This window comes from Anoplopoma fimbria, chromosome 13 (genome assembly GCF_027596085.1).
Source record: "Anoplopoma fimbria isolate UVic2021 breed Golden Eagle Sablefish chromosome 13, Afim_UVic_2022, whole genome shotgun sequence".
Lineage (NCBI taxonomy): Eukaryota > Metazoa > Chordata > Actinopteri > Perciformes > Anoplopomatidae > Anoplopoma > Anoplopoma fimbria.
The window spans coordinates 5,150,957-5,176,341 of record NC_072461.1 but is presented as its reverse complement, the minus strand read 5'-3'; the positions used below and the strand labels follow the sequence as shown (position 1 = coordinate 5,176,341).

Here is a 25,385-nt window from a genome sequence, read left to right as displayed (position 1 = left end):
CATAATTCTAACTTTTTGTTAGCAGCAAATGGTTTATGTGAGTACAGTTAAACTGTTGAATTAGTTTGTCAAGCATTTTTATTGCAAAATAATGTTGATTCTAACGATGATAGTATTACAAAAAAGAAACTTTTGGCTTAGTAGTTTTCACATTGGAGTATGTGTGACTATTCCAGTTACAAGTATTTTATTTTCTGTGTACAGAGGGGACAGTAACACCAAAGTTTTCCTACACATGTCCCTGCCCAAGGGTTCTTTACTCACCATTGATATGTCAGTGAATATATATGCTTTAACTTAAATCACTATCTCTGACTTGATGGTGCAAGATCCATTTGCCTCACCCACACTGTCACAAGGACATACTGTATGTCAGTGGTTCTCAAATGGGGGTACGTGTACCCCTGGGGGTACGTGAAGGCACCCCAGGGGGTACTTGAGATTTTTAAAGAATATATTTAAAATTAGCATCCATTCAAAAATCCTTTCAAAATAGTTATTTAATAAATATTCAATAAAATATAAGTGTAAGTTCATGAACTGAATTCAATGCCACAATGCAATCTTCAGTGTTGACAGTTTAATAAATCAGACACTGATGGCACAGCGCTGTGTGTTACATATTTTTTTCAACCAAAAATGCTTTGCGCTGGTTAGGGATATTTCACAGGGGGTACATCACTGAAAAAAGGTTGAGAACCACTGCTGTATGTAACCTAGAGATGTACGTCACACTTTGCTGGAAGCACTGAGAGTATGCTGTAGTAATGTTGCTCTTTTATGAAGCATTTTAAAAGTCCTGAACTTTGCTATGCAAATGCCCATTTGCTAATAAGATGATTCCATTTTAATGTTTTAAATAATGAACATGGACTGTGGCCTTTTACCAAAATAAGAATCAAAACATTACCCAGAAATGTCCTAATTTTTTTGAGTAGATCAAGCAGGATATTTTTTATCAGTGAATTTTCAGGCAGTCCTTGAACACAAGCCTTGAAACCAAAACTGGCCTATAAAGCAGCTCAGCGCTCATGCTACCATGGCTGTGGACCTTAATCTGATTGGGATCCAAATGAGAAGTTCAGAATGTTGTTTGGGACCCAGGGTCATTGACTGTAATGTAATGTAATGTAATGTCATTACTGCTCTCATTAGATAGCCCCCCTAGAAGTCCACTGTCGGCCCAAGACTCACTTAGAGCCCCAGACCCAAAACAAATCAGCTCACACAACAAAGTCTCAACTTATAACATGATTGACTGTCTTTTCAATAATGAGTATGATAGCCAAATGTCTGGTTGTGGAAAAGGCAGAAGTAAAAAGGACACTGATTCACTGATAACACTAATGGCTCAGGCAAGAAGAGTGGGGATGATCATAATGGAACAACTGTGGTTACATGATATGACCTCTAACATCCATCTATCCATCAATCCACTTATCGTTTCATCAATCTGTAAGTGTGTGGGCCTGTTGTTAGAATATTGTGACTAACAACTGCTGTGTAACTCTCCAGTTTGTTAAAGGCATATGGCACAGATGAGCCAACTATTACAAAGGGTGGATACAATTTAGTCCTACTGAATTACAAATTTATGGAATGTACAATATCACTATCTATATCTTGAGGCCGTAAAACAATCTTGAGGCCGTAAAACAATACCGCCACAAAAAAAATGTCAACATATATTCATATGTAATGGTCTGCATAGGCCTACATGTGATATTGTTTCCACTATGTTCATCAAGCCATCACAAACTTTTACAAAACAATTTGGCAATATAAGAAAATCTTATACTGCCATTATAATACGTCACATTCACTGACATTTAGCCTAGCCCATTGTGACTGTGATGACTCTTCCCACAAAGTCAGCACAAAATCGGAGTTTTAAGTGTGATTGTCCTCTATTTACGCCCACGCCCACGTTGATATACGTGCTCGGCTGCTCCATTCATGCACATTTTCTCTTCCACAGGTTGGAGTATAAATACTTGTGTGGCGTTTGTTTGACGTGACACTCCCCCCTCGTCGATGGGAGGCCGACGTCACCCCTTGCCAGCGGAGGAGTGGATGGCCTCTGTAATACAAATACATGAAGAGAATTGAGGAAAAGGAGAAGATTGGCCGAGGGGAGAAGCAACAACACGGCCGCGTATTCCTTTTCTTCTCACCCCGACTGATGAGCCATATGGACGTGAACGCCTCTTGAGACGAACTGGGATATTGATTGTGTTTGCATCGACACAATGCCATGTTATGTGTGGCTTTCTTGGCTTTTCTGAGCAGACAGAGGGAGATAACTGTACTGTATCCCAGCCTAGCGGATTGGAGTGAAAGTCCGCCATATTCTGCCTTACCACGCCCGGGAGTCGAGCCATTGGAAGAAATAAAACGGACAGTTTTATTCATGGGTGAACCTCACTGCCATCACAGGCGGACCACAACGTGAACACGGTGGGATTTTTTATTTTTTTTTGGTTGATTTTTTTGGAGAAAAAAAAAAAATAACAACAACATTGGAGACTTTGAAAGGGGAGTGTGACCGGACACGAGTGGAAATGCTTAACGAGATCACACAGAGCAGGACGGAAGATGTGTGTTAAAAGGATCTGTTGATCATATTGAGAAGGGAAAAGCAGATTACGCCAATTAAGATCGCACATATATACAGTTCAGACCGCTTTGGACAGTATTTTTTGAAGCTTTGGGTAAAGAAAGCGGACTGAAACAGTGTGGGGGGGAGGGAGGGGGGTGTCAATAATTCTTCAAATATCTAATTTCCCTTTCCACCACAATCTGTGCGCTGTTCAGGCTCATTATTACGAAAAGGCGTCCACGCGTTAATTCACCGTGAGTGGGCCTGCGAGAGGACGTTATTTGTGGCATTCACGGGCCTCTGTTTCTTTTTTCAACCCTGAAATCTGAATGAATCAGTAAGAAGAGGAGTGTTAGAAAAAGAAAAAAAAAAAAAAAAAAGAAAGCGAGAATGACCCTGGAATCCATAATGGCGTGTTGCCTCAGCGAGGAGGCGAAGGAAGCCCGGAGGATCAACGACGAGATCGAAAGGCAGCTCCGCCGGGACAAGAGGGACGCACGCCGGGAACTGAAACTGTTGCTTCTCGGTAAGCTGGGCAGGGAGGGACACGGGGAGAGGAGAGGAGCCGGGGGACGCACAGCCCGGATTCCTCACACCCAAAAATACCATTTGTCGAGCAGGGGGTGGGGTGCTGAGGGGGTGGGGGTGTAATAATGGGGGCTTCCCACCTGAGTGAAGTTGGGGAATGCATGGTTGAAATACCTCGGTGTTTGTGAGTCCAGTGCATAGATTGGCAGGTCAGCAGAGGGAGGAGATGCTGCCCAGCCAGGCCTGTAGAGCTCCCAGCGTTTAAGAAAACCAAAAAAAAACAACACCTGATTTGAATAACTGCGACCAGTTAGTGTCCAGTTATTGTCCTGGAAACCAGTCACCATGGGCCTCACCTCTTACCTCTCCATGCATCCACTGGCCTGACACAGCAACCTGTGCAGCCAGGCCTAGAGGGCCCGTCCAGGTGGTGAGCTTATGAGTGTGTCAAAACACTGGCTGGGCCAAAGTCTAGCCTTTTATTGGGAGTAATCAAGGCAGTATTGCAGCGCAACAGCTAACCCTGGCAGTGATTATATCACAGGTGTCAGTCTGTGGTGCAAGGCTGGAAGCATGTTGTCCTATCATGTACAGAGTCTTGTGTGGTGGTATGCTCATGCATCCACCTTTTTTTTTATATACATTTGAATCATCGTCAAACTAATTGAATCATAAAGCAAAATAATGCAGCAGTAGCAGAGACAATAACTTGAGATAGACTCGTAGTCAGTAAATAACTGTGCCATGAATTCTTTGTTACCTGTGCATGTTTACAGTGTCAGGTTGTGATAGGGGGGTGGGTGTTAATCTTGTCGAAGTATTTGTCATACTGGAGAAATTTGAGGAAAACAAATCATTTACTCACCATCACTCATTCGATTTGCACTGAAAAGCCCATTAGTTGTGATGACCGTGGTTGTGGAGAGCAGAGCCAGAACCCTCTCTTCCTGATCTCAGTCCCTTTAGAAAATGCATAGAGGAGAAGTGTGGGAGCAGACTGGGATTTAAGATAGCATCATCCAGACTATACTTTCTGAAGTAGGCTTGCAAGGGTTTTCCCTCTCTTTAGGCATGTTTTAAGAGAGGTTGGAGGAGAAAGGTTTCTCCTTTGCCATCCTGTTGGAACACAATGATGAAATGAATCCCCCTTAACAGGATTTGAAGGGGCTGACTGCCACCGGGACAAATAATTGTGTTGTTGTTTTCCTCTAATCTCTTTTAATACCCAACAATTCGCCTATTATGCAAACGGGTAAACAGCCACTGACCCAAACCAAAAAGTGATGATGATGAAGGCTGAGGACAAACTGTTTTCCTCATGACTGTATGGTATTTATTCAATAGTTAGTCTTGTGATTTGATGGCCTAAACCAAATTAATGATTATGATACATATTCAACATGTATTTCTTTGTGTAGTAGCTGCTTATCAGTCGGCCCTATCAATACAGAGTGTTACATTTCAGTGCTTTAGTAGTATGCCTCTAATGACAGGATGCTTACAATTAATGTATTTGAACATTGAGTTGCAGGGAATAAACAATCCATTAAGTAGCAGAGTGAAAAGTTTCCTGTAATGGTGAACCATTTGTGTGACCTCACACCAACGTGGCTGAGCTCACAAAACAATTATCGCTCAATCAACCTTTTATCAGTGAGACTAGAACTCATTCAATACGAGCTTATGCAGTGCTCTGAATTCACATTGAAAGCATTTTATGTGTTCATACACACTCCACCGCTTCTTTTACTAGTTAAACAGTGGAAGTTATGCATGCTCTGTATGGCTCCATTAGCTATCTGTGTATTGTGAGTTTTTTTTCATCTCACTAATTGCGCAACATCCCGTGGGATCTGGCACAAAACAACAAATGAGCAAGTTAAAGAACATTACAAGCAGCGGGAGGAGGATGGGGTTTTGATAGTGTAATGCTTAGGAGCTCACTGGCACACACACACACACACACACACACACACACACACACACACACACACACACACACACACACACACACACACACACACACACAGTGTAAAGCCAGCTAATGAGTCAGAGACACTAAACTAAGATAGGTGACTCAGGATAAGTCCTGCTAAAATCGATGTCCAAATGAGGCGGGGCATCTCCGCAAGAACAAGCTGCTGAAATTGATCTCTTCCAGCATGAACATAAACGCATAAATTGAAAATTAAATCACAGTCATAATCCATTAGAACAGTTCGGACCTCTGTGTTTTACAACGAAATAAATCACAGCCAAGTCTTTTTTTCCTACCTGTTTATTCTCAAAACGTCATGTTAACCAACAAGGCCAAAAGCTTTTCCACACAATGTACTGTGCCAACTAATAACATTGATAATTGCTGTATTGCATGGCCAAAAAGCATCATCACTGTTCTTATTATTAGTGGCACCTGTGCTTTACTTGCTATGAGAAGTCAAAGTGTCTACTGTGAAAATGTTTGAATCATTTGGGAACAATAATGCTAGCAGTTAACAAGACTTATTCCAAAGTCTGTGTCTTTTCACATTCAAACCAGGGTAGGAAATAAGATATAGTTTATTAAGTTAATCGTAAGATGCTAACAGCCGTCAGATGAGATCATAGTTGGTCACAACACAGAAATTTACATTTTGTCAGAATAAAGTGGAGCATAATAACATAAAGATCAGGACTTGATCTTAGATTTTTGACATATTTCTTTCAGAGAAATGAGATTGCTGTGGCAACAGAGAATTAATCTGGGACCCTCCAACGCGACAGGCGAGCAAAGATCGAGTAGGATCCGTCTGCATGGTTAGAATTTTCTTTAGGACAGAAGTCGGCACAAGTGACTGTCTTGTTGTCCAATCAAGGCTCATTGAGTGAGCTGCTCCTCTTCTGGAGGAGGAGTGGACCATGCTTAGAGGGCACTTCACCAGTTGTTGAGATAAGGAAGAGCACTTCTCCTTCTCCTGCCAAACTTTCTGAAATATGCAGGTGATGGGGGCATTTAGTTTAAAACAATGTTTATTTGGTCGGCAAGACATTATGAGGGCAATTCCATGTTAAATGATGGTAAATTAGGAATACCAGTAGAATTAGATTGTTGTTATGGGAAGTTCTCCTCTTTAAGCATGACATTGGGTCTGGAGAAATGTGAAGCGGCAGAGGAAAGAAGGTAGAAGAGGGCTCTGCTACATTAGCTGAGATTCCAAACCTGTGCAGTCATAGGAAGTTCAAGATGAATGGAGAGGAGAGAAAAGCAGCAGCTTAGCCGAGGAATGGTGACATAGCGGCTGGAGACCAGAAAGAAATAGAGAATTAGTTTTTCATAGTTTTATTGTTGTTTATTTAAGTACATTAGCTACAAATTGTGTATATTTTGAGGCTGACCATCCTCCAGAGGTATTGATTTAAGAGTGATTTTCTTCCTTCCAGGCTGCCAACCTTTCAGTTGTTAAAAAAGGAGTTTCTGTAGATACCCCCTAATGAATCATATCAGATATTTTGTTATCTTTATTGAGTTAAGTTGAGTTAATCTTATCGTTGTTATAAACTAAGTTATTGGAGCTTGTTTTGGTGAGCTCATTGCGCAGGAGATAAGGGCTCTTCTGACATCTAAAACTAGCTGTGATAACTATGATCAACCCACCAAATTCCATTGATCCTTTATAGGGCGTCCATGTTTGTGTGGATAATGAATACAATGTTTATTGTACATACACAACACACAGAAGGACAACCACTGAAAGAGCACTTGTGTAGTGCAGGGTCTCCTAGGATGGTAGCTTTTTATTATTTATTCAAAGTTGTATTCTCAAAGTGAACTGAGATATTGTTTTATGCCAACTAAGGCCAAACCTGTTTAAATACCTTTAAACCAGATTAACTACTTGAAATAAAATGGATTTCGTTTTTCACTAGAGCTGAAAAGATGAGAGAGAAGTCAACTATTCCATCGATAGAAAATTATTATTGTTGCCTTGGTCTCTAGTAAAGTTTAATGCAAATTTGTCATAATTTTCTGACATGTTACAATCAAAATGGTTAATCAAGTAAATAACCCGCAGATTAATAAAATGGGAAATAATCTGTAGTTGGTGCCCTTCATTTTTACACTTGTAGGATAAAGTAAAATTCATAGAGATGTATAATGTCTGCATAGTACTTACTTTCTTGTTGCAATCGTTTAGGTATTGCATGCATCAGATTTCTATTTATTTAGCATTAAGGTGTGAAACGTCTGTTTACAGTCCAAAGGGTTAACATGAATCATTATCAGGCAGGTCTTAATCTGCTAAATTGATTAAAAAATGCTCAATTACAAATGTGGCACAGCCCAGCTCCAATCCTCAAGGGACCATTGGACCTAGTTTCTGATGACTGACCCCCTTTACAAACTTACACATACTCACAGAACAAAGTAGTTTTGTTGCCTGAACATCAAGTACTTTGCCTTTTTGTTTTATTTCGATTTCATAGTCATTTTAAGCCAAACCATGAAGTTTCTTCCTAAACCTAACAAAGTAGCTTTGTTGCCTAAATCCAATAATGTAGATTTATAGTGTTCTTGTTATGTTTTTTTTCGTTACACGTTTTATAACAGTTTAAGAAAGCAACCATTTAGTCCAGAAGAAAATATTTTTTCCTCAAAACATAGTTGAGAGTGCACTTTAGTTGTATAGGAACATGATTTTGTAGGACACAGGGTGCACAGTTAGATACATTTAAAAATCATTTCAGCATTACAACGCATTTAAACTGCACTTTTGACTCTCAAATTTTGCACGTCGTCTCTCAGAAACATTTACAAAAGTGTTGATCTGCTCAATCGCTGTCAGCTGCTTTTATCGGATGGATGAAAGCTGTTGGTTCCTTTTCAAGGCTAGGACTCAACAAAGTCCACCACAACTTTTAACAAGCTTTTAACAAGCACATGGTTGTATTTGTGAGAGGAAGCACTAAACACGTCATATGATTCTTATATGAATTCAGCCAAGTTAACAGTCGTGCTATACAAAGTGCAGAGGAGCAAAACTTACAATATGATTCACTTCCACCTTAGCAGGTATAGTAATGCAGTTCAATTCTTGACCTAATCTCGGTCTTGCATGGCATTGACATGATATAAACGGCATCTTTTTCACACATCAAATTCATGTTTTGTCTTGAGATTTTCTCTTGCTGACCTAGAACAAAGTTCAATTCATGAAATTGCAAAAAACTCAAAATCATGTTCATGTCATTGCCATAGAGAGGAGCAAAATTCATTGTTGAGAGCATAATATTCCAGCAAACATGTACGAATTTGATCGGATACTAACTCTATTGTTACCATATAAAATAGTTCATAATCAGGACCAAGCAGTGTTTGACCCCTTAAATGCAATAGGAAGAAGCAGGTCCATGTATGTTGCCAAAGGATGAATCTGAATTAACCAATACTGTGTTTTCTAGATCTGACTACTACACAGATACTACAGACTATTTAAAGACTACTATGTTACTATGGCCTCTGTCTGCTCCGTGTTTACTCTCTCCTTGAGGCGATGCTTTGCTCTAAGTGGTGAATTAATTTCCTCTTCTTCACTCATGCATTTATTATTGGGATGATCAAGCATCACATCGGTGTTCTTGCATCCTTTGGCTTAAAAACTCAGCTGCAGGCATCTCTGTGCAAAGCCAACAATGATGCTATTGTGTCTTGAGGCCAACGAACAACATCCTTTTTATGGCTTCAATATGTGCTGTTTGTTCTACCATCTAAAGTTGGGTCAGCGTGTGTTGTGAATATTTGACACCTCACAGTCACGTTTCAAATGTCCAGAGTGTTACACCTGTGATTGAATGCACCACACACAGACACGGAGCAGCCTGCCTTCTTCTTTTGTCCCCCCTTTCCTGCCACTGAGCTGGACTATGTTAACGAGTCACAGGACGAATAAGACACACTCACCTCAGATGTAATGTGGAACTATTCACGCTGACCACAGTCACAGGGTTAATCCTGGGTCACTGCTTTGGTTTGAAAGGTGACTCAGCAGCCTCCAACACTCACTCGTACTCTCTGTCTTTCTTTCTTTCACAATGTTGCTCGTTGGTGCTATAGAGGAGATCCATCAGGACCCAGATGTGGTCAAGCAATCCCTTAATATTTTGGAGAAATATTCAGAAATGTCCTGAATATAAGGCTTTTGAATATCTATTTTTTCTCATTATACATACAGCTGTCGGTTAAACAAGGTTGAATAACCTTTTATTATTCTCTAACCAAGGGTAACCTGTATAAAATGCTGTAGTCTTGTAGGATACTATCTTCTACATTAAGTTTATTCTGTCAGGATTATTTTCTTGAATGGGTGGATCCCCAGAAGAAACCCTAATAAGTAGAAGTCAAGTGTCTTGAAAAACATTACATTCCATATAACTGGAATGGAATGTATAACCATATGTAACATAAAACTGAATAACAGCATACCAGCTCAAATTTCTTAGGTCAGACATGTCAAATTAAAGGCACCTATAACATAAAGGTTTTTGTCTAAAGATGATTTTATGAGCCACTCACATTCCTCTTCTTGTGTGAGGACATCAGGTTTAAACAGCTACAAGGAGATCAGAACTGTGCCACAGAAGAGAGACCCAGATCCTTTGTGCCATTCAAATCCAGAACCCACTGGCATTTCATTTCATTTTTTTAGATTCCTCACTGTTCCACTTTGTCTGTTTTATAAAGTAGAATGCGTCTATTTTTAGGGTGGATGCCGGGAGGCATTAACTCTTGTGCAACACTATTTGTGGCCTGCAACAACTACTACTTGTCATTGAGGTTAATGTAATAGTTAATTGTAGGTGGGCAGAGTGTGTGGTTGGAAAGCCGGTGGGGACAAGTCTCACCCACTCTTTGGCGCTACAAGGTGCATATTTTAAAGAGCACCAAAGGACAACGCAACAGCTACAGTGTGAACAATGTCGTATATTTAGCTTAAATGTATAATATTATAATAAATTAGCAAAGGTTTTGTGTACGTGGTAACATTTCCTCTCTGCTTCATGCACCTTACAACATGAATTTGTATTTTTAAGGGTTAAGTGTTTGGTTCAAGAGCACTTCAGGAGTAACTTTGCTAACTCATGTTTTGTTGTTACTGCCTTTCCTGCTCATTCCAGGCTTCTAAATTGGCAACGATACAATAGTTCACTCAAGGTTATGGTATTTCAGCACTAGTTTAGTCTTTAGCTTGGTTTTGTTAAGAGTTTGGTCTGTATTGTGGGCCCGCAGTAGACAGGCTAATTTGGCTAAAATAGAGTTTATATTATACAATATAAAGGAGTGCAACACTTCCAGACTTTTAGAACAGAAACGTTAGGTCCCACTGGAAAGCAGCACACATCTCTTGGCCACTGAAATGCAAAACACACACATACGCTCCTTCTTGCCAAAGTTATTCAAGACTTGGTGGTGAGGTAGAGTTAGACCTTTCAGTTGGTCTGCCAAGATTCTCAATGAACCAAAGAGAAATTACACCCCCGGCTCTTCACACCCAAATAGTCCCTGTCACCACTGAGAGAAGAGAGATGTTGTTCTTGGTCTGCCACCAGACCAAGCAAACAGGCCGTGAGGAAAGCAGCCAGTACGTTATATTAGATGTGTGACTGACTGAGGAAGTGAGTACATACTGTATGTCTATGTGCATGTGCTGTACACCTGTGTGTATCCATGTGTGTGCTAATGTTTCTTACCAGACAGGATGTTGTGTTACAAAAAGCCATGATTCAGCTTCCCCCTCAGGAAAAGTCCTTGCATTAAAATGTTAAATATTTAGAATGACTTTCATTCCAAAATTAAGCCATATATTATTTTTTACTTAACTTTATAGCTTATTAATTCACACTCTATACTAATAATGTCTCAAATGACTATGTGTGATGTAAAAACGATTGTTCAGAGTAATGAAACCAAAGAGAATTATCAGCCAACTCTGCAGATTCCCTCAGCTCTATGCAGCCTTTTAGCCAGTTATGCCTACATTATTAGATTATTGATGGCTGTCCTCTATTGCAAAACTCTAATTAACTAACTAAATAGTATTTTGTGAAAATCCAACTGTTGCTATGTTGTGGTTTCTGTTTTGCTTAAAGAGGTCCAGGAATGTCAAAAAAAGACTAAATGTCCTTTTAAGGAGCTGGAATGCTGACACAAGGCATCAAATGTGATGTCTGGCTAAACAAAATCCTGTGCAAATGTACAGAATAATCAAACTCTATTTATTTGGTCCCTTTCACTGTGTTTTGTTTTTTTTCAGGCACTGGGGAAAGTGGGAAGAGCACATTCATCAAACAGATGAGGATTATCCACGGCACCGGTTACTCTGACGAGGACAAAAGGGGCTTCACCAAACTGGTCTATCAGAACATCTTCACAGCCATACAGTCCATGATCCGAGCCTCAGAGACGCTCAAGGTCCCCTACAAATATGAGCACAATAAGGTAAATGAGACACTTTCTCACAAGCCATTTCAAATTACCTCAGCTGAAATGACGTCGGTTGTGAAGGGAGAATAAAAGGACGCTAGAAAGTGGCCACAGCGTCCTTGTATATTTTTAGAGTGCCGTCTATCTTATTATGAACAGCCATCCTTAATCGTTTCCTGTCCTTTATGACACTTCCTGTGTCCTCAAAGAACTCCAGCCCTCTATCGCACCCACTGTGTATTTGTGTTTGCCTGTGTGTTTCAGTGCACTCAAATTTATAAGTGCACACACAAAAACACAAATCTACACGAACGACCTGCCTTACACTACTCTTATCATTTTTACAGCAGGTCTTTTTTTTCCTCCTTTCTCACCCTCGAACGGTAATCATAGCTTTGGGAGCAGATACAGTAACCTCTCACTTGCAGTGTATTCCCTGTGAGAGGTACAAATGAAAGGCAATGGAGCACCATTACCTCTGCAACCCTTTTATTTTTTTATAAATCAGACCATGTGAGGTGACAGCTGACCACACTGCTTCAGCTCCATCCTGCCTGGCCACAGTCCAGTCAGACATTGCTTGCTGAAAGGTTTGTTAGAGATTTGGTTACGAAGGGTTGATTAATTATTTAACAGATTTTAGTGTGATATCCTGAAGTCAGATCATAATCTTGGGATAAGTATCAGGACCCAGTAAGAGTTTAATGAATAATGCACTGAAAAGTTGTGGAACTTTTAGAAATGCTTTTTGGTTAATCACATTTTATCAGCATTGCCATATATAAACATAAATCAACAAGTTGACCTGTCGCCATTGGCTCCCATTCATTTCATTAGAGGAGGGACTTCCTTAAATGGTAATAGATCAATTATTGTGCTGTGCAGAACATGTGATTGCACAGTAAATTATTATTAACATCAGAAGTTAGATGTTGTTGTTTTAACAAAAGGTAGTTTGTCTTCAGTTTTAAGTATTTGGATGTATTTCTGAGTATCAGGGCAGACCGTATTGACAGATTACAGATGCCGCCACATGCTGGTTGCGTTCTTAAGACTGTATATCTGGCTTTATGTTGACAGTTTACAAACAACTTTTAGTCGTAACATCCCTATCTTTATAACGATGAGATTTTGTGAAAGAACAGGTTGACACGGTCAGCATTGAGACTTTAAAATGGCAAATCAGCTTGTATTGAACTTGAAAAGCTGCTTTTTAAATCTAGGCTGTTGTGGTTGACCACCATCATCTATGTTAGCCGTCGCTTCCTGTCCCACATGTGCATGCACATGAAGAATGAAACCGAATGTGCTATTTCAGCCCAACCGTTTCATGTATGAGACATTACATTACATTACAGTCATTTAGCAGACGCTTTTATCCAAAGTGACTTACAGGAAGTGTATTCAACATAGGTATTCAAGAGAACTACTAGTCACCAGAAGTCATAAGTGCATCTCCTTTCTTAAACAAGCATCTTAAAGCATAAACCAGATCAAAAGTATAGTGCAGAGGCAAATTACTACGAAAACAATAATTGCAACAGACTAATACGAATATAATAAGTGCTACAAACTACTACGAATAGGATAAGTGCAGTAAACGAATACGAATTCAATAAGTGCAGCGAACGGATCCGAATACAGTAAGTGCAACAACTAATACGAATGCAATAAGTGCTACGAGGAAGGCTCAGGGTAGTGCTTCTTGAAGAGGTGAGAACTTGGGCAGTGGGGAGTTCATTCCACCACTGCGCCTGAAAGATGACGCAGCCCGAGAGCTTTCTGGACAAGCTCCTGACGTCACCAGAGTGGGGAGTTCATTCCACCACTGAGGGGCCCAGGACAGAAGTTGCAGTAGTCCAGGCGGGAGATGACCAGAGCCTGGAGCACCTGCGCCGTCTCGTCAGTGAGGAAGGGGCGAATCCTCCTGATGTTGTAGAGGAGGAATCTGCAGGAGCGTGTGACGGATGCAATGTTTGCTGAGAACGACAGTTGGTCGTCAGGGTCACACCCAGATTCCTCACAGTCCGAGTTGGCGTCACCACGGCATCATCAATGGTGATGGACAGGTCTCGGTGCGGGCAACCCTTCCCCGGGAGGAACAGTAGCTCGGTTTTGTCCAGGTTGAGCTTCAGGTGGTGTGTCGCCATCCACTTCAAGATGTCAGCCAAGCACGCAGCAATGCGTGCCTCCACTTGGGTGTCACCGGGAGGAAATGACAAGACCAGCTGGGTGTCATCGGCATAACAATGGTAAGAGAAGTCGTGTGACGAGCGAATAACAGAACCCAGAGATGTTGTGTAGAGCGAGAAGAGAAGGGGGCCCAGAACTGAACCTTGTGGAACCCCGTAGTCAGCATGCGTGGTTCCGACACGGCCCCCTCCATGTCACCTGGTAGGATCGGCCTGTCAGGTAGGATGCAAACAGGGAGAGTGCAGACCCTGAGACGCCCATCCCCTCGAGGGTGGAGAGGAGGATCTGGTGGTTCACCGTGTCAAACGCCGCTGACAGGTCCAGGAGAATCAGGACAGAGGAGAGAGAGTTCGCTCTCGCGGCGTGAAGCGACTCTGTCACCGCAAGGAGGGCCGTCTCTGACGAGTGACCCACCTTGAACCCGGACTGGTGGGGGTCCAAGAGGTTGTTCTGGTGGAGGTAGGAAGACAGTTGTTTAGAGACAGCGCGTTCAAGTGTTTTGGATAGAAAGGGTAGAAGAGAAACCGGTCTGAAGTTCTTGACATCAGAGGGGTCAAGTGATGGTTTTTTCAGAAGGGGGGTGACTCTGGCAGTCTTGAAAGCCGAGGGAAAGCATCCAGAGACGAGAGATGTGTTGATGAGGTGGGTGAGGAAAGGAAGGAGTTCAGTGGCAATAGACTGAAGAAGAGGGGAGGGGATCGGGTCAAGGGAGCACGTGGTGGGGCGGTTAGATGTAACAAGGTCGAGGACCTCGTTAGGGGAGAGGGGAGCAAAATAGGGTAAGATGGGGTGTGGAGAGGGAAGGGGGAGCTGAGGGGGAAGAGCTGGAGAGGGTGGAGGGAGGGAGGGAGGGGGGCTGAGAGAAGGAGGATCTGATATCGTTTACCTTCTTGTCAAAGAAGTTGGCGAAATCATCAGGGAGAAGGGAGGAAGTAGGAGGAGGGGGTGGGGGTTGGAGGAGTGAAGAGAAAGTTTCAAAGAGTTTTTTAGGATTGGAAGCAGAGGTTAGGATTTTAGAGCGGAAGAAAGCCGCTTTAGCAGTAGCTAGAGAGGAGGAAAAAGTGGAAAGGAGAGATTGGAAGTTAAGAAGGTCCTCCGGGAGTTTGCCTGTTCTCCATTTACGCTCAGCCGCTCTTAGGCTCCGTCTATCAGTACGCACTGAGTCCGACAGCCATGGGGCAGGAGGAGTTAGGCGTGCAGGCCTCGAGGTGAAGGGACAGAGGTTGTCCAAAGAGGAGGAAAGGGTGGAGAGGAGAAGATCAGTAGCAGTATCGGGGGATAGGAGAGAGAAGGATTCAGGGTCAGGGAGGGCAGAGGTAACGGAAGAGGAAAGATCAGCGGGGGAAAGGGAGCGGAGGTGACTACGGGTAGAAACCATGTGGGTAGGTGGAGGAAGTAAGAGGAGAGGGAGAGGGAGTAGGACATGAAGTAGTGGTCCGAGAGCTGGAGGGGAGTGACAGAGAGGTTAGCAGTAGAACAGTGTCTAGTGAAGATAAGATCCAGCTGGTTGCCAGCCTTGTGGGTAGGAGGAGAAGAGGAGTGATAGAGGTCAAAGGAGGAGGAGAGGAAGGAAAGCAGTGGTTCTAACTTATCAGTCTGGATGTTGAAGTCGCCGAGCATGATGAGTGCGGAGCCATCGTCATGGAAGTGCGAGGCTAGTGTGTCAAGCTCCTCCAGGAACTCACCAAGAGGGCCTGGTGGGCGATACACAACAGCAATGGTGAGCTTGACTGGATAAGTGACAGTAACAGCATGAAATTCAAAAGAGGACGGGGAGAACTGTGGAACAGAGACAAGAGAGTATTTCCATTTTGGGGAAATTAGAAATTGCTCACCATGGGCTGAGAGAGTGGGATAGATGAGATTAGTGGGGTCACGGCACCTGGGAGTGACCCACTGTCTACGTGACCACCGGACAGAGGAACAGACAGAAATAGGATGCAGACACATGGTAGTCAATATAAACAAATTACTGACCCGTACAAGTACACGCTCAAGAAGTCTTTGCTTGAAGAACCAGCAGTGGTTAAGGACCTACCTACTGATTGCTCATTGTCTGCCAGGAGTGTAAGCCACTCCCCCTAGCAGTTAAGAGGACAAGTGACCTATTGAAACTAAAGCACACCTCTCAAAGCAGTTCCTGATTACAGGAATAGCAGAAACAACAGAATCAGCATCAAACACTAACACTTTTAAGCAGGCTTGGTACAGTTAAGAGCAACTTAAGAAAGCAAGAACAATATACTTAGTCTATCCTAGCAGAATCAAGTAGTTCAGTATCCCTCCAGAAGTCAAATACACAGACATCCAGTACAGAGTGGAAAAATACTGGAATACTAGTATTGTGCCATGAACAGACGGCCAACAACAACGTTTATGATAAAATCAAAGTTATGTGTACAACAGAACCAGTGAATGCCTTTAGACATCCCTCTGCTTTAATATATGTAAGGGTTAAATGGGAAGTACTATACCTTTGACAAAGGAGTTCACTGACATAAAGGAAGTGAAAATGACACTTTTCTATCATGTTTACACTGGCTGTCTCAGCACTAATAGTAGATGTCATGATTTAACTTATTGGCTAATCGAGCCCACCCATGAAAGTAGAATCTATTGGATACCTATTTTGTCTTCTATGTCATCTTGTGGATTTTTTATATTATATTCTGTCATGTTATTATTTTTAATTAGTGCAATGTGCAAAAGAGGAACACGTTCACATTCAGGCACATCTCTTGTCATTGGACACAGGGGAGTTTTAATAGGGATCTGGAGCAGCAAAACTTTCCCCTTAATAGCCCCGATGGGATTTAAGCTTCAGATATTAGGTCCATGCGGAGCCTGTGGGTGTAAAGTAATTTCTGGATATAGAATACGTGAGTGAGTGAGAAAAGAAACCAGTGATAATTAGGAGTGCATAACCTGTATGTTGGTTGTCTTTCCTTATTGGGGTTGGCTGTGGCTCAGCGGGGTAGAGGGGGGTGCTCCTGTAATCACAAGGTTGTCTGTTTGATCCCTGGCTCCTCCTGTTCTCATTGTGAAGTGTCCTTGAACGACACTGAACCCCAAATTGTTCTCCAAGTGTTTTTCAACAGATCACAGCTCCTAAAAGGTTAAAGCAGAAGTCAAAATGTCTCGTATGTAACGATCAAAAAAGTTTATAGTTGCTGTGTTTTGGGATTTAAAAAAAAAAAATCTTTCATGTTTTGATAAATGATGCATTACTTTTTGTATGGTGTTGGTTAATAAGATGTGTCTCATGGCAGTTATTCTTTTTGTTTCTTTACTCCAGGGCAACGCAAACATCGTGAAAGAGGTGGACGTAGAAAAGGTCTCCATGTTTGAGAATCCTTATGTAGATGCAATCAAGAGCTTATGGAATGACCCGGGCATCCAGGAGTGCTACGATCGAAGGAGGGAATACCAACTCTCAGACTCCACTAAATAGTGAGTAGACTGAAAAAACAAAAAAACAATACAGATGTCAAAACCAGACTTAGAAACTCTGGAGTGGAGTATGAATTGAGCTTGGGGCTTAAAATACTTTTTTCTAAAATGTTTAAGGTGAAATACAAGACTATCAAGCAGGAAAAAGGGTTATATTTTGGGATGGTTTCCGTGATGACAAATACTCTCCCTGGTTCATTTCCTCTCTCTGTGTGACTGTAGTTACATGAACCAGTTGGACCGGATCGCCGAGCCGGCCTACCTTCCCACCCAGCAGGATGTGTTGAGGGTTCGAGTCCCCACCACGGGCATCATTGAGTATCCGTTTGACCTGCAGAGTGTCATATTCAGGTGAGGAAAGAAATATATTCAGGATCAGAGAAACATAAATAAAATTGTGTAACTAACACAGACTATATATAAAGGCGGACAACGCTTCTCCACCTCCTCCCACTGTACAAAAGTGACAAAAAAAGACAAAATATCCCTAATTAACCCTAATATAAATATCCCATATAACGTAATTTGGAGCCACAGTCTGCCCAGTAGTGATTAGGGGGGGCTGTAGCCACGAGAGGGGTCTATCTGCATCCACCCAGGCTACACAACTCCCTGAATTTACTTTAGGGATTAAAGTTATTTATTTTAACCCAAACTATGATGTGTTCCCTTGTTCAAACCAAGTCATTTTGGTGCCTAAACCCTTCAAAGTGTGTTGAGAAAGGATTCACACAGATTTGCAAACATTTCGCTCATAATGACTGTTTTCTCTCTCCTGGATGTTGCTGCCGTGACAGGATGGTGGATGTCGGAGGTCAGAGGTCGGAGAGGAGGAAGTGGATCCACTGCTTTGAGAACGTCACATCCATCATGTTCCTGGTGGCGCTCAGCGAGTACGACCAGGTTTTGGTGGAATCGGACAATGAGGTGATTGATAAAAACATGCCCATACGTAATGCTTAGTTTCACATGTCCAAACAAACTTCATCCTTTCAAAACGCTTCATTATTTGATGGGATGTTGAAGATGATTTATTCCTTATTTAAAACAATGGAAATCACACTCTCCTCCTGCCTGGCCGCGCTCCACCTTTTTTCCCCTTGGAAAGCATTTGTAAATGATCAGCCAGCTGGTTTGAATACCGCCTTGGGCCATCTCCTTTTTGAGAGGATATAGCATGTGTGTCAGTCTGTTAAAGTGTATTAATGAGCAGGTGTGTGTTCATATGTGTGTGTGTCCTCTGTATTTGCGCCCTTTAGGAGAAGACTGACCAGCTGCATGTCCTCTGTATTCTGACGTCATTGAATTAGTTTTTCTAATATACAGGAGATATTCTGTTTAGCACTCTAAATACACTGCAATGTTAGCGCTGTGATATCTAAAGCTTGCTTTCAGAACGGTTGTTTTGTTCAATTAAACACAAGATCAATCACACTCTCTCTCTGTAGAACCGGATGGAGGAAAGCAAAGCTCTGTTCAGGACAATTATCACGTACCCCTGGTTCCAAAACTCCTCAGTGATTCTCTTCCTCAACAAGAAGGACCTGTTGGAGGAGAAGATCATGTACTCTCATCTGGTGGACTACTTCCCAGAGTATGATGGTGAGTAACAGCAGCATCGAGTTAACTCTGTACAGCTCAAATAACAAAGATCTGAGCCGGGCACAAAGCTCTTCTCTGCTGCTGCTAGTTTGCACACTTTCACAGATCTTCTTGTCAGTTTAAAATTGATGTCAGTGCCATCAAAACTTCAACATAGTCTACATGTCCACATGTGTAACTACATAGTGAGACAGTTAAGGTTTCGGAACATGAATTTCTCAGGGTAATGAACTTATTCTGAAAATGATGCTGGTGGCTTTTGTATTAATGGTAATTTGATGTTATGAGTAACACCGAATGTCAGTTCATCCAGATATCAGCCATAGGAATAGTATTGGACCAACACCGAGTCCATATATCGGTTTGTGTTGGTCAGTGATGTACTATATTATGGCAGCAAACACAACACCTAAATAGTAACATTGTCAAATTCTTGTATAAATACAAAATTCTCGTATTTAGATTATGAGCCTGCCTGATATATGACAATTACCGCTGGATTTGAAAAGGATCAAAGCAATATCAATTTCAGCAGTAATTTGACTATTATACAAACAATCACGGTCTAACAGGAAAGCTTTCAATAATCCCCCAGAGGAACCAAAAAAAGTGTAATGTTTTTGAAGTGTTTTATAAATATCTGCATCTCCAGAGCAGATAAAGATGTATGTGGCATTGCAAATAAAAAAGGATATAATTTTGGATGGAGGATTGTGTATTTCAAAATGATGCTTCCCTGTAGATTAAAATGCATTAGCCTGCAAAAGAATCAAATCCCGTCAAAAGTATTCTGAACGTCTTGGTACTCACTGTGATGAAAGAAACTTTCATGCATTCATGGAGCCTCGTCTTCCCCTCTCCAGGCCCCCAGCGGGACGCCCAAGCAGGCCGAGAGTTTATCCTTAAGATGTTTGTGGACCTGAATCCAGACAGCGATAAGATCATCTACTCTCACTTCACCTGTGCCACTGACACGGAGAACATCCGTTTCGTCTTTGCCGCCGTCAAAGACACCATCCTGCAGCTCAACCTAAAGGAGTACAACCTGGTGTAGAGCGGAGAGGGGCCGCCAACAGGAGGCCCTCAGCACACACTGACTGACGCAATCTGTGAAAAGATAGATTATATACACACACATAAGAAGATAATCAGAGGGGGGGGAAAAAAGAATGGTTGCATAATACTAATTTATTTGCTATTTGTTGATCTCTTGGTCCTCAAGGGGTGAGCAAAGTAAATGTTATCTTGCTATTTAAGGAGTTGTTGAAATAGGGGGATATGTACAGGAACAATGCTTATTTTAAGGCTTTGAGCATAGTGAAGTTTCGTTTTCTTTTCTTTTGCTTTTTGACAGAAAGAAAGATACTACTTTGTGCACTTGAGGTTTGGGGGCTTTGTTTGTCAGTCAGATACATCAGAGCTGGAACGAATGCAATGTGCTCCCTGCCTCCTGCCTTTTTATAAAACAAGAAGAAAATACAAGTTTTCATCCCCCTTTTTTTTTTACCCTCCCTCCTTAAGTATCGGTTCATTCTGAAGCTTCGTCCTGGGTGTTTCAATGGACAGATTGGCAAGACTCTTGTTAAGTAGGTATAAACTGTGATTTTTAAATTATTTCATTTTGATTTGGTATTGATTGACTTAAATCATTATTATTGTTATTACATTGACTTTGCTACCATCAAAAGTGTAGAGAATTTGTCACCATGGAAGTACATTCCCCACATTTCAGAGGGGGAAAATAGCCTGAGCGACAGTTCTCCAGCAGCAACAGTTCTTCAGCAGCGACGAAACCATGAAGTTAAGAAGTTTGTGAGAAACTGGCTTTTGAAATGCTTTCTGAGCTTTGAGCGAGCAGGTGAGGAGGCACCTCTGCTCTGTCACGTAATGGAAATCATAATCCCGCTGGCTGCTTTACAAAGACTGAGGGGAGTTGAGGAGTGGATAGTTTATGAGTCCATGTTGTTAAATGGTTATGTTCAATTGTGCCACATTCACGCTTTTTATTATGGTAATATGTGTATTTATTGCCAATGCCAAAATGACTCAAGTACCATACTCCACTTTACGCGGTTTGCTGCTTAAATGAAACGAAAAGTGTTGAGGACAGGTAAAGAGCAGGTCTAATGAATGAAGACTTTACAGACTGATTTATTGATCAACTCCTGCAAGTATAACACTAAGTCAATGGTACCCCCCACAAACAAACACAGGTTTGACTGACTTAAGCCACAGTTAGTTAGCAGGCTGTCAGAGAGGAGGAAGCCAGCCAGTGTGCTGAATTGCTCAAACTGTCCAACCACAACCTTGCTTGTGGCTACAAACCCCTCCCCCCGGCCTACAGAATATCCAGTCACATTCTAGAGTCGCAGCTCCTCGGCTGTTTTAGTTCGATGGCAGTGGAGAATACATTTGGCTAATTCCTATGTAAAAGGACACAGTGTCAATGTTCAGTTTGTACCAAAGTAAGCCCTTCTTCTTTCTGAGTGGCACCTCTGATTTGCAATTCCCTCATTCCACGTTACTTTAAGTATTTTTTCGTAACAATTCCCTAAAACATAAGCCTGTACTTTACATTTATTGAGGCATAGTGCAATTATGAATGCTATAATCATTGTACATACATCTCTCTCTATATATATATATATATATGGCAGAATCTTTGTTGGCTTTGTAATCATTACTTTTTTGGCAGATTGAATGTGCGGTATTGAAAATATGTATCTATGTAATTGTATTGTATGTCTAATGGCTAACTCGTTTTTGGAAGAAAAAAAATGTTATTTACATGTTTGTTTTTGTTTCCTTTTTTTTTTCAGAGGAGAATGTTAATTTTGTGTCTTGCCAGTTTTGTTTCTCAGCTAAGAAACATTGTTCAGCTTCAGAACGACATAAAGAGGAATATCATTATCCTAAAACACATTGATCAGTATGCCAGTACTTATAGTAGCCAGTTGGTTAAATTGACTTTTATATGGAAAAACTGCAGACTGAATCCAATCTACAGGGCTAATTGTAATAGTTTAGTTCTTAACTGACTTTAGGAATAGAGCACTCGTCATATAGGTGTAATCACATAACTCATTGATTCTTATTCTTTTTTATTTAACTTAATCACACAGCGTCTCAATAAGTATTTATTAACTTTGAGATTTCTTAGTGTACCGCACACCTTGTGATCCTGAGTACTCCCCACCCCACCACCTTAGTATGCTTTATTTAACAAGTACTGCTAGAACATGGTGGAAGGCAGGCAGGTTAAGTGTTGCTTTGGCTCAGATTTTGTATAGAAATCGTGTTAAGGATGTATTTATCTGATCGTTTGTGCTATTAAACCGGAATGCCATCACCCTTAACACCACCTCAAATGAACCTCCGGCCCAATAGAAACTCAGTATTGTAGAGTCTTTCAGAGTCAGTGTGTACACGAAAAAAGACTCAACCATTTGGCCTAATTTTGATGGTATATTCACAGGTGCTTTTATATTTCTGTTGTTTTTTTTTTTTATACTTCATTTCAATCTTGATTGCCACCATTTCATTAAAATGTACAGTATTATTTTAGACTTTATTTATGAAATGACAACATAGGAGAAAAAACACAACCGTTCACATGTACATATTGCCTTATTGAATAAGCTGTGCCTCTGAAGTCTCATGCAAAGGCACCTGTGTTTTTATGAGAAGTGAAGCTAGTGCAGCCAATAATGTCCCATTGTGCAGCCGGAGGGGTGTTTGGTTATGGCTTGGTGGTCTCTCTTTGTTATTCTGTGCTATAAGAATCCCTGGGAACGGCTTTGAAGTGTAGCTAATATAGCAGCATTACAGGACATTGTAAGAACATCATGAGTGAATTGTAATCTGAACATACCTTCTATTGATTTCATTCATCAATATTGTCGCATTAGATTCATGTCTTAAAACTGAAGCCACAGTGCATTATAATGCATTAAACAGCCTGATGTGACTACGATTAAACAACATTGCATCAGGATGTGTAGTATGTTCCACAGCCTGGACTCTAATCCACCACACACCACCTGCGGAGTGTTTTTTTGCCACATTTGGCTGTTGTTCGGCATCTACCTGCTACTTTTGGCAGGCAACCAGCCGTCTCTCGGAGGTCCTGTTGTTTTCAGATATTTCAGCTGGCTGGTGAAATTTCTTACAAGGATGATTAATTTTGGCAGGCAACAACCGCTTCAACAAGTTCATTTCCAGCCCAATTCACAGTGAGAATTGAGTAAATCTTACAATAACTATTTATCAACAGCAGGGCCTGATAGAAGGAAAACTGAATGTTAAAAACTGTGTTAATGTTATTCTGCTGGTTGCCAGAGGAGATGTTTTGAAGCTGGACTATAGTTTCAATTTATCAGTTTTGATGGTTACTTGTTGTAGCGTAACAACAAGTAATCAGTAACTTGTGTTCCTGCTGTTATTAAGGGGCTTATTTACTGTTTAAAGGGAAAATTCTTGTTTAAACAATTCCCATTGCATTCAACCCAGTGAGCAGAGAGCGCCTGGCCTTGTTTGTGAGCTTCAAGGAATAATAAAAAGATGAAAAAACAGACTTCTACTTCTACAGACTTAACTACTATTAATGTATTGGTTTAGCTTTTTACATCAAAAAAATATATATTGTACTGGCAAAAATACAAATGATGATTTGATTTTGTTAGATAAATACGAGCAACAAAGGACTGTGTGAGTGACTCGTTCACATCGTTACTCTGAGGGAGGACCTGTGAGTTGTATTCAGGCAAGATTTTCCCCTTTAAGAGAGCACAGACTCCAGCTGGCGTTGACAGTTTGAAACCTCTGCTGCTGTTCAAATTTCATGCAGTATGTTAATGAGCAGAGCAGTTTTACGAATACAGTATATCGAGGACTGCGTCATGTAGAATTACACGGTTGAGTTTCGGAAAATTAACTTCACATAAACTGCTCTTTAACTCTCAGACGTATCATCTGATTGCTTTCATACTGAAGATATGATTTTTAATTTTGACACAGTGCTGTTATGATGATCTCCAATCATAATAATGGAAAATGTTTCCTGTTCATTAATCTGGCCCTCAACGTTTCTTAATGAAACGCCATGTTTCTTTTCTATATCATTACTCCCCACCATACTACCGGCCAGATGTCCTAAGTCAAGATGTATTTGAACTCCAATTTGTATTACAAACCTCTGTCAAGCACTGCAAATGTAATTAAAGTGAACACATATTTTATTTATTCAAAGTAGAATAATATAGGCCAACGAGAAGTTTCCCCTCGGAAGTTAATTTTCTCCTTTTATCCCTGTTATTGTTGGTGATTTATGTGTTTTACATGCTCAAAAAGACAACAGAGAGACAACAGAATACTTTGAGAAAAATAGGAAAACTTAGCTGGTAGGAAGCCAACTTTGTTTACCTCCTGGATTAAAAGGCCTAACTCCACCATAAATAAAGTTTATTTAGATGTGAGACAACATTTAAACGTAAATTAAGGCAACAACAAAAAGAAAATGCATAAAATTTCATAAAATCCACGGCTTTTTATATCCTTGAGAATTGGTGCTCACCTTCTAAATGACCTCTATTCCAGAAAACAAATTCTTATGAGCCAGATTTTCCTTTTAAAAATGGGAGTTGAGATGTTATTTTGACATTTGCATTGAAATAAATACAGCAGCCGACAGACCCTCCCTCCCCTGACTCAATTGAAAAGTGAAATCTTTGTACTTAACTGTTCCCACTGATTATAACATGTTCAGTCTTTATGTTTTTGTAAATGTTCTTGTTGCAAAGCAATCATGATGATTCAGAGTAGACTGGACTTCTATAACATGTATGTATTGAGAACATTGTTCAAAAAGAGGACACAAGTGTGGATAAACAGAGAGTAAAATGCACAAAAAAACCTGACTGCTTGTGATTATTTTGTCACGGTTAGCTCTACCCAATACTCAACAATCGTAATTCATTTATATATTTCAATGTGTGGATGAATGACAAGGACAGGTCAAGGTCAGGGCACGTACACATTCACATTTACTGTTTATCATTGCTGATACTGATATAATCAAAGCCTGTACACACACACACACACACACAGATCTTTAAAAGATAAAAAGACACTCAGAGAGAATTAGATGTTTTGTAGTTTTGTAAAAAAACGTATCTTGAAAAGACTGTCTGAGGCTAACCCTTCTCTTAAAAGCACCATTTCAAATTACAAAGTACCTGCTCAGTTTTTTGTGGATTTAAGAAAGAGACTGTAGTTTACTACAAATCCACAACCACTATTTCATGATTTTCTTTTACCATGGTACCATTATTGTATACTACTCTAGAAATCACAATATAATTCAGAGTCATAGGCCTATATTGTATTTAATTGTATTAATTATGACTTTAGCTTCGTTTTCTCTTTTTGCTCTTCATTTGATATCTACATGAATTTATTTACAACCAATTTGATCTCCCAATTCTTTGTTTTTGTACCCTTTTTTTTGTTGTTTTTTTAATCAATATACTGAGCACTGACCTGTGACACTCAGGCTTA

At 40.8% G+C, this 25,385-nt stretch overlaps 1 protein-coding gene across 1 annotated transcript; it reads left to right on the top strand.

The window, feature by feature from the left end:
* Positions 1 to 1,983: 1,983 nt before the first annotated feature.
* On the top strand, positions 1,984 to 24,735 carry LOC129101647 (guanine nucleotide-binding protein G(q) subunit alpha). Its single transcript, XM_054611537.1, has 7 exons — positions 1,984 to 3,125; positions 11,416 to 11,600; positions 17,074 to 17,228; positions 17,451 to 17,579; positions 18,026 to 18,155; positions 18,677 to 18,830; positions 19,694 to 24,735. The coding sequence occupies exons 1-7, from the start codon at positions 2,990 to 2,992 to the stop codon at positions 19,882 to 19,884; spliced, it is 1,080 nt and encodes a 359-aa protein (XP_054467512.1). The 5' UTR covers positions 1,984 to 2,989; the 3' UTR covers positions 19,885 to 24,735.
* Positions 24,736 to 25,385: the final 650 nt, after the last annotated feature.

Bases quoted from the DNA above. Each gene is read 5' to 3' on its own strand.
- LOC129101647 (XM_054611537.1), top strand. From the start codon at position 2,990: ATGACCCTGGAATCCATAATGGCGTGTTGCCTCAGCGAGGAGGCGAAG. The intron at 3,126-11,415 runs GTAAGCTGGGCA...GTTTTTTTTCAG, and splicing joins ACTGAAACTGTTGCTTCTCG to GCACTGGGGAAAGTGGGAAG. The intron at 18,831-19,693 runs GTGAGTAACAGC...TCCCCTCTCCAG, and splicing joins CTACTTCCCAGAGTATGATG to GCCCCCAGCGGGACGCCCAA.